Genomic DNA, 10,091 nt, shown 5'->3' with positions numbered 1-10,091 from the left:
ATTGCACTTCCAAACAATAACTGCTGACAAGGCTATATTTTCATGTTTAATAACTTCATGCCCTCATAGAGTCTGGTTGAGATTCATGCTGGCAACCAGAGAGGTTGGGATTGATTTTTTGCCTTTTTTTGTCATTAAAACAAATGCTGCCAATGCCATTGAATATTATTAAAATCTGAATTATGGATGGTCTTCAATGGCCATGCCATTGAAGCTGATATTGGGATGCAGTTTAGTTAGGGGTTGACCAGGCGAGACTTGAGCTTGGATGGTGAATAACACCCACAAAACACACACATACACACACACACACACACACACACACATACACACACACACACACACACACACACTCAAACACACACAAAGTGAACTTTGAATGTTGCAATCAAAAAAGTACTACCCAATCTGTCTTTGCTTGCAGGACATCCAGCCACAGAGATCCCCCTTTCATCATGATCAACGCTCCTTTACAATCTACTCATTCTCATGTCCACTTAAGAAAAAACACAACCTCAACCTATAATTGAAGTCCGGCACAAGACCATTTTTCACTGGACCCCTCTGACAGGGCCGATCGGAGTGCCGCTAAGCTAATTGTGACCCTCCCGCAGATGAGCTAGTCGGTGGCTGAGACCGATGTCCGCACCGTCCCTTGGCTCTCTCGGCTCCAAACCACAGGGGACTTGTTACCGTGGCCTGTCCCTGCCGAGAGACGTGAATAATTCACTAGCTCGGAGTGCTGCAAGCCCCTGAGTCGCGCATATACGGGAATAATAAGGATGCCATTGTTTGTGGGTTTTTTATTGCAGTCCCCCTCTCCTATTAAAATCCAAAGGTGGTGTGTGTGCGTGTGTGTGTGAGCGTGTGTATGTGTGTGTGTGTGGGGGGGGGGGTTGGGGGCCTCAGCCGGAGGTTGCTGAGCTGTTCCCTTTGCTGGAATCCAATAACTTAAAATAAGCCGGGCCAAAAAAGCCCCCGCTAACTCTCCAAGGAGCTCACACTCTTGAGCGCGAGACACAGAGAGCATCCAAACTCCATCAATTATTAAACCGGAAAACACACACAAACACATACACGCAAACACGCTGCGCCGAGATGAAGCAAAATATATAATGTGGTGCACGCTTTGATAAAACGAGACATGCACATATGGGCACTGTCTACATGAATTCTCCTCACATCTGCAGCTTAACCAGGTGATGGCTCTGGCTAGCATAGCACAGCATGGCACGGCTTAGCCTAGCGCTAGTGAGGAGTACAACTCCATTTTTCTTCGCTCCGCCGGACAAATTAATGCCTTTTTGTGTCTGCTCCATTATTGACGGGTTTGCAGACCGAAGCAGAGACACAAGGAAATCAATTAACAAGGCGCAGAGCAAGATTCATCACAGGCCAAACGGCAGCACAGCCCAATCAATAGCTAACCAGCCCCCCTCTCTCTCTCTCTTTCTGTTCCCCACTCCAATCCACCCCATGGCATATTGTTCCACTGACCCCCCGCTACTGCAAAACACAGCATCCCACTGAGCAACATCCCAATTTAGAGCCAGGCTCCACTTCTGCATGTCTATCAAGTATTGGGCTGACAGGCGCAGTTAATTCAACATCTACTCAACCAATCAATACATTTTCTCTTTTTTTCCCAATGTCATCAATTTCACAGTGTAAGCCATTCATATGTTGACAAAATCACACATATTGAATTAAACAGCCATGCTCGAGTGGATATTCATTCCAGGAAGCAAACTGACTCTCCTTGTTTTCTTTTTTTTTTCCTTTTTTTACGCAGATTCTGAACAATCAGGGGCCACAAAAGCAGGGACAAGACGAGCAAAGACGACATTGTCTCAGTCGCTTTTCTTTTAACAGCGGGGGCCGTAAGAGACTCTGAGAAGTCGTCAATATAAGTGACCTCGTAATGATTTACGCATGCTCTCCCTCTCAAGCCAGGTCAGAGGAAGAGCAGGTCCCTGCCAAAGACAAGAGCTCGAGCCTCATGACTGTTACACTCGGGTGGCAGACGATCACGACGCAATCATTTTTCTTCTCTCAAGGCAAGCTCTCCTCATTGATTTACGGATGAAGCGCCTTTTAATTCAAGAAGCACTTCCTGCCGAATTTATTCCAGCAGTTATTGGACGGCGTGTCGCACGCTTCTCGGGCGGGATTAATGATGTAATAAACACATCTGTGAGGAAGAAAATATGTCGCAATAAAAAACACGGAAAACGGAGGAAGTAGGGGGAGTGCGGTGGGGTGCGGGGGTTCAGCCTTGGCAGAGCCACAGCCTAGCAGCTACGAGCAGAAAGAAAGAACTGGCCAGCTCGGCCTAAATGACCAGGTCAATGCCTTCACAGGGCTTCGCATTCCATTAAGTCGCGGGCTGGCTTGATGTCCATACACAAGCCCCGGGGCATGGATGGCATGTTCTGTAATGATGTGCGAAAATACATGACGCTCGACATGCAATATCTCGCTACAGCTCCACGGGAGGAAGGCAGCCCGCAGCCCAGAAAATTACCTCTAATTGGTCAAATGGTGCGTGGAATTCAGATAACAATCCAGTTGTGTGTGCTGTGGTTTCTTTACGGAAGACTTTTTTTCCCCCCTCCTTTCCTTTCCTCCTGTTGTTGTTGTTGCTGTTGTTGTTCTGGTTTATTCCCCCAGGCCCCGTTCCCCTGGCTCTGTACATTAAGCTCCTCTGTCCTCACTAGCCTCTCCATGGCTGTTGCCTTTTTCACCTTCCTCCTCTAACCTGGGCGGATCGGTTACTCCGAGTCCACCGGTGACAAAAGGGAGTGTTAAGCTGACAGGTGTGTCTCCACATCAAAGACATCGGGAAAATGGGGACTCACACCCCCCCCCCCCGTCTCTCTCCCTCACTACCCCCTCCCCCCACCCACCCACCCCCTCTTTGTCTCTCTCTGTCTCTCTCTTCCTTCGTTCCCTGAGCTTCCCAACACTAATCTCTGTGTTCTCCATGTTATCAGAGAGGCCCTTGCCTCCCTACAGAGCCTAAGACACGGGGACTTGTTAAAGAAAAAGGCATCCCAGAGCAGAATATGATAATGCCTCGTTGGATTCCCTTTTCCTTCTTTCTGTTTTTTTTTCCTTCGTTCCCAGCAGTGTTCGCATTAAACGTTCAACTGACAGCAAAGGATTTGTGATCCATCACATTTATGGACATGACAATTTGGAGCGTTTTAGCTAATTAGCTTACTTGGCATTTCAAAGGCAGGACATCCTCCATTCCTATTGATCTTGTTTTAATAGAACTAAAACTTTCAGATATTTACTGAAATAACAGTGCAGGGGGTGGAGGGTTGGGGGGTCTTCTCTTTTGCGTTAGATTCTATTAACAATTAAGGGGAAAGGTCCCTCCTTTGATCAACAATGGATGGGGAAATGGAGGCTCGGCTTACGAAATCAATCTGCTTTTTGTCTTTGGCTTTAGGTTTCCCATTAAAATTGCCTCCTATTGATTACCGTCCCATCCTTCAAGAGAACTCCATGTGGTGGCCGAGACTCTGAGAAGGAGCTTCAGATGAGCCGAGGGCTTTTAGGACGGTGGTCCCATTGGGCCGCTCAGGGTGTGGGAGGGGAGAAAGGTCAGTTGGCCATTGTGTCGTTACAGGATCCTCTGGGTAGCTCTTTACAACTCCAGTAAACAGTGTGGGAGCCGGCATCCTTTTGTGGTTTTCTCCACACCTCCATTAGCAGCAACAGTGGGAAGAAGAGCAAAGACACACACGCACACACACACACACACACACACACACACACACACACACACAACCCACCAGGGACAACTGGGTGTGTTTCAGGTTTTACAAACACACACACACACAAAATCTCTGGCAAAGCTCCTGCACAGAGAACTTCATCCTGTCCTCTGGCAAAGTACAATTTTCGGGGAACCTGGATCTAATTGGGACCCAATCTTCTCAGTCCCTACCCACAACCCCACACACACACACACACACACACACACACACACACACACACACACACACACACACACACACACACACACACACACACACACACACCATCACTAAACTTATCCAAAATGAGTGTTTATAGAAAGCTGTGTCAAAAACATAGGGTTCTTCTCCTTACTAGAAACGAGCACAAACTGATAATCAGCACCACACCGCTGGATGCTTTCCTGCGTGAGTGAGAGTGCACACAGTGCTAGATTCTTTCCCCAAGCAACAACAAAACAGGGAGGGGTGTGTGTGTGTGTGTGTGTGTGTGTGTGTGTGTGTGTGTGTGTGTGTGTGTGTGTGTGCGTGTGCCGTCTTTCTCTCTCCTCAGTGGCGCATCAAGTGCGGCGGACGCTGAGCAGGTTGTATATTAACCATTATTATTTCACCGCAGCGTTCCAATCCGTGCGGCGGCGCCGGCGCATTATGCAGAGCTGGAGAGCCGGTGTGCAACTCGTTGGAAATCAGTCTTTTATTGAAGCGCCGCTGGCTGGGGCTGTTTAAAAAACTCCACTGGTCCACTCCAGCGAGACCCAGCTGTGAGTGATTACTGGGGGTTTGGGGGGTTTTTGGGGGGGGGGGGTGGCTGGTTCGGTGAGATCGTCCAGACTCGTTGCACCCATTCCCGGCTCCTTCGTCTCCTATCTGTCAGAAGGGCGCTTGACTGGTGGGGGTGGGGGGGGCCTCGGGGTAGAGGGGGGAAAGAGAGAGAGAGAGAGAGCACAAACAAGCAGCCGACTGGAGGCCTCTGTTTGAGATTAATATGCCACCGCGATTCGAAGCCAAATATGGAGATAATTTTCACTAAGTGTGTTCTCTCTATCTCTACCTCCACTCTCTTTCCCTCTTTCTCGTTTCTCTCTTTGTCTCTCCATCTCGTTCCCTCCCTCCCCTTCCTGTCCTCTCTCACACTGAAACTCAAGTGATTTAAAGCACCTGCTGCACACTGATGGTTCATTTAGACTCTGAAGTGCTTTCCCCCACCATACAGAGGCCAGACTCCACAACAAAACAAGCTCTTTTTGACATAATAGCCCTGCTATTTATTTGGGGGGGGGACAAGTGACCGTATGCAGCCCGGGTGCAATTTTGTATGTGATCTGCATGCACTGATTAGCGCACAGATACACTTAAAAAAAAACACGCAGGATGGCAGCCTGTGATGTTGTTTTCCTCTCTCTCTCTCTCCCTCTCTCTCTTCTGCTGGATTCATCTATTGATCTCAAAAAGAGATAGATGTGTGTGTGTGTATTTGTGTGTATGTTTGTGTGTGTTTATGTGTGTATGTTTGTGTGTGTATGTGTGTGTGTGTGTGTGTGTGTGTGTGTGTGTGTGTGTGTGTGTGTGTGTGTATGTTTATGTTTATGTGTGTGTGTGTGTGTGTGTGTGTGTGTGTGTGTGTGTGTGTGTGTGTTTGTGTGTGTTTGTGTGTGTTTTTGTGTGTGTGTGTGGGTGTGTGTATGAGCGCGGGAGTACTTTGTTACTTTTAATGCGAACAGGAATCCGTCTCTGCCTGTTGCCCCCTGAACTTATCTCTCTGAAAACATCGCTGGAAGAGAAGCCATCACAGTGTGGTTATCTCTCCATCACAGCCATCACAGTGTGGTTATATGAGCATCTCTCTCTCTCTCTCTCTCTCTCTCTCTCTCCAGCAGCACCAGCAGCAGCAGAGACATCCAGCACAGATGTGGTGCTCTATGCAGCTAGTCACAGCACCACCGCCCCTGCTGCAGTGGCGGCGGCAGAAGTGCGTGTAGCGGCAGTGGCGGCCAGCCAGTCAACGGGGCACGGCCAGGATGATTAAGAGGAGTCTGCGGCTCAAAGATGCCTTCCCAGGCAGAGAGAGAGTTCACGCGGTGTGGAGTTCAGCAGAAGGGGCTTGTGTCCACAAGACACCTTCGCCGACAGCCTTCCCCCCCTTCAAGCCTGCTGTGTTCTAACAGGGAAGAACAGCACCATCTAGAGCCACTACATCTTCCCATCCAGCCTGACATATCACCCTCTCTCTCTCTCTCTCTCTCTCTCTCTCTCTCTCTCTTTCTCTCTCTCTCTCTCTGTCTCTCTCAAGTAATCCCTCTGTAGGTGTGCCGCTCCTTATCCAGAGAATGCAGTAAATCCTTATTTAAGTCTATTTGCTCACTAATCTACACAGGTCTAACGAGGGCTGGCGAGGGCTGAACAAATGCACACGAGTGAATGCAAATGTCACGCTGATGGATAGCAGGACGAATAAAAGAGCCCCGGAGACACAAAGGAAGTTGATTAACACAACTATTTGTTCGGGCATCTGAAAGCATAGCTATAATTTGAAAAAGAGAGGGTGGGTGGGTGGGGGTTCTCGTGGGTTATTTAAAGACAGGTGGAGAGCAGTACTGAAGGGACAGGGCCTCGTTATTAATCCAACGCAGCCTCAGAAGACAAAGGTTTAGAGGGTCAAGTTCAGATGGAGGTCGGCGGTGCTCTGAGATCTGGTTGAGGATCTGATCATCACAGACACTGATTTTTTTCTCCCAACCTCACCAGAGAGAGTGGCAAGCTCAGGGCTGCTTTCAGGCACTTGCTTGATTGAATGTTGAACTGCGGTACTCAAAGAAAAAGTATGAAAGTGTCACTTACTGTGTATAAATATCTCTGCTGTCTAGCCATAAAGCTAATTTGACTCTCACTCACTCGATCACTCACTTACTCAAATCTCCTTCTCTACCTCTCTCTCTCACTCACACACACACACACACACACACACAAATACACACACATACACACACACACACACTTGCACCCTAGACATATGCACACACGCAGCTGTTTATGAACAAATGTACCTCTTCCAAACTACTGACTTCATTTCATGCGGATTAAAGAGCTTGGCTTTCCTTTACCCCGCTGTATAAACACGGAGAGCTAATTACAACAAATGGTCATGTAACCTAACATTGTGCTCCCAAGACATAGCTAACCATGCGGGCCGACATGTTCCTGATTCTCGGCTTACCCAGATAAAGGACACGGACGGGCCTGGGCAAAATAAATGGCCATATTAGAATGCTTAATGGTAACAAAGACCCAAATGCATCCTTCGGCCCCGCGCGGGCTGTTTGCGGTATCATTTGGCCCCTACCTGACACCATAGGAGCCAAGCGGAATATATCCGAGAGGCGGCTGCTCGATGGCTCGTACGGAGAGTCCTCAACGGAGAGCAAATCATTTCCTGGAGGAGCAGAGAGAGAGAGAAAGAGAGAGATGGATAGAAAGAGAGAGGGAAAAAAAACAAAAGCACACAATAACAAACAACTCAATTAACATGCAGCAGCGGAGAGGCCCTCATCAGAACGAGTGGCTGTTTCGAATTAGATCCAGTTAGTGGGAATGGGAGCATGTTTTCTGACCAAAAAAAAACAACAGCTCATTTCTCCCTCATCTCCACCATAATCATTTTTTCCAGATCTGCTGCTTTGTCCTCTCAGATTGGAGTATGATGATGTCACAGGGACTCTTCACAATGTAATGAGCAAACATGCTCTAATAATGCTTAGGCAAAGCTATTGGTCTGCTAGGACTCGCTTTAATGTCCTTTCCATGCATGATCATTTCTAAATAATTGTTTGGGGAACCATGTTACTCTGTAAATAGTTAGTACATATCCTGAGTTAGTGGTAATGTGCACTCAGCACATCTACAAAGTCAGTTTTAAGGGCTTATACATATTTGTCATAATAATCAGGTTGTGACACACTACTTGCACACTGAGGTAACATTATTAGCATCAGGCATGGCATTTTCTGTGAGATATATTTGCATTACGATATAGGCTTGAAAAAGCATCATGGTAGCCTACTTTTTTATTTTATATCCCTTGCTTAAGAGGTCCTCAGTGAACTTGTCCTAGACTGACCAAAATTAACAGTGGATTTGGAGTAGGCATTTGCTTTCTTGTAAGACAATAGTACCTTGTAAACTCGGATAGATACTCCAGTAAATACGCAGGCAGTTCTTTTCCTTCTTCATGCCCCGCTTGCACTTGCAATTGTACAGAGGGCTTTGTTTCATAGCGTCCATGGCGCTACGGCACTCGTCCTGCGCGTCGGCCCTGGCCAGCATGGTGTAGTTGTCCGTTAACTTCCCCGACACGCACTGTCTCATTGTGCGATACTTTGCGCTGCAGCCATACTCCCCCAAACACTGCCCGTTCGCCTCCACACAGTCCAGTCTGCCGCTGCGCATTCTGTCCGACTTGGTGGAGGATATTATATCTGCATAATAATAATAACAATAATAATTATTATAATAATAAATGTCAAGCAGTATATGACCCATACATTAAGTTGCTTCATATACTACCCATACCCATTTAATCAGAAATTCAGCTAATTTTAATCAATATGCACGTTAATAAGCAACTAGGCGTCAAAGGAAAGTCATCAGGTTTCACCTCCTCTTTACAACTCAAGGGAATACATTTATATTATTCAGTTATACAAAATAGCGTCCCATCAGGGTGGCAATATATGATCATCATGCTGTTCAAGATTTCGAACAGCGTGATGTTAAATTCCATCAGTCTAAAGACTCCATGAGAGCATATTTCAGGACGCTGCCCGTGAGCATATAGTAGCTTATACACACGTTTTTGGGTTTTAAACCTAACAAAAGTCAACAATAATGATGAAAAGGGTAAATACTGAGAGATGGTAAATTGGTTATTGGAAAATAAGTTGGACGATAACTTACCCAGAACAGGCAACATGATGTATAAAGTTGCCAGAATCATTATCTCTGTCTTTTTAGATTCCTCAATAATATCCTATGTTGGTTTAAAGGTTATAAATCATTACAATTCCGATTTTCCTCGTAAATCTTGTGCGCTCCAAGTGCTCATCATTCAAAAGCAAATTATTGCTCATGCTGTAGATTACACATCCACACGGAATCCGGTGAACGGCACTTCTTGAAATGTTCTGTTTTTGGGTACACGCCCCACGTTTAAGAAATCCAAAATTACTTTGCTATTGAACAGCCAGGTAAACCTGCCAGCGAAGTAAACCTGAAAATGTATTTTGGTGGAAAAGCGCAAATAATTGTCCGTGGCTTTGGAACTCGGGTCCGCTGTCCTTTCTTCCCAATACGTGCTGGATTCGGCGACTCTCGTGGTTTCAAAGGCTTCAAAGAAGCTTTCTTCCTTTGTAATTAAAATATTTACTTCACATGCGGATATATCCCTTTCATACGAAATTGTTACATCGAAATGGTAACCAGGTCTGGTGCCGCCTGCAGCGTGGTTGTCCAAAGGGCACACAAGTCCGTGTGTCGGACCATGCGCGTACTCTGCGCAGAGTTTGGCTACGGCGACGCGCCTGTGCGAACAAGAATATTGAAGGTGGATTAGATGATCCCAGATTTATTGTTTTCTAGTTAAAACCATCAACTTAATCAGCTGTCAAAGAAACGGAAAGAGATTGAACAGTGGCTAATCATGCTCGGCGGGTCTAAAAAGTCCAACAGAGTGGGAAAACTCTCAAAAAGTACTGAATGCAGAAGTAGACACACAAAGGCGCAAGTTGTCCCTGTAATGCATAGGAAGATGTCTCCTGTCAACTCACGCACACAGAGCACACCTTCCACGAAATGCCCCAAGTCAACCGGATGCCCTGTGCATGTTAAATGACGTAAATAGTTACGCGCAAAACTAACACATTGCCCTGATGGGAAATCAACGTCTATTATTAGAGGGAAGTTGCTGTGCATAATTTACTGTGGAGATCATTTGGAATTCTGATTATTGTGTAAATGTTGTTTCCTTCATTATAAATAGTTGTGCGATCTATTGATGGGAGAATAACCAACAGCGTCGCCTAGCTGCCGAAGTCGTATATGACAGTCACAAGATATCTCTGATCCACTGGTGCAAACTGGACTGAATAAATATTGTTCACAAATACGAACGAGATGTAAACAAACAGTGCTGCAGCCTACATGTTCACAGTTTCAGAAAATCGTAAACCTAACGACAGAGCTGATAAAATAGGTATTTTCTACATCTCCTTGATGCGCTGAAAAAATCCTTATCCTTAAAGTCCTTATCTACTCATTGGTAGGCTATGTGTT

The 10,091-nt window shown here is 46.3% G+C and overlaps 1 protein-coding gene across 1 annotated transcript in view; it reads right to left on the bottom strand.

The window, feature by feature from the left end:
• gfra1b (gdnf family receptor alpha 1b) overlaps positions 1–9,746 on the bottom strand; it is a 36,268-nt gene extending 26,522 nt beyond the window's left edge. The window contains 3 exon segments of the mRNA XM_048233853.1: positions 7,108–7,197; positions 7,937–8,239; positions 8,718–9,746. Coding sequence (XP_048089810.1) covers positions 7,108–7,197; positions 7,937–8,239; positions 8,718–8,757 — 433 coding nt within the window. The 5' untranslated portion in view covers positions 8,758–9,746.
• Positions 9,747–10,091: the final 345 nt, after the last annotated feature.

Source organism: Alosa alosa, chromosome 22, assembly GCF_017589495.1.
Source record: "Alosa alosa isolate M-15738 ecotype Scorff River chromosome 22, AALO_Geno_1.1, whole genome shotgun sequence".
Classification (NCBI taxonomy): domain Eukaryota; kingdom Metazoa; phylum Chordata; class Actinopteri; order Clupeiformes; family Clupeidae; genus Alosa; species Alosa alosa.
The sequence above is the reverse complement of the archived record's forward strand: the minus strand, read 5'-3'. Positions and strand labels throughout refer to the sequence as shown.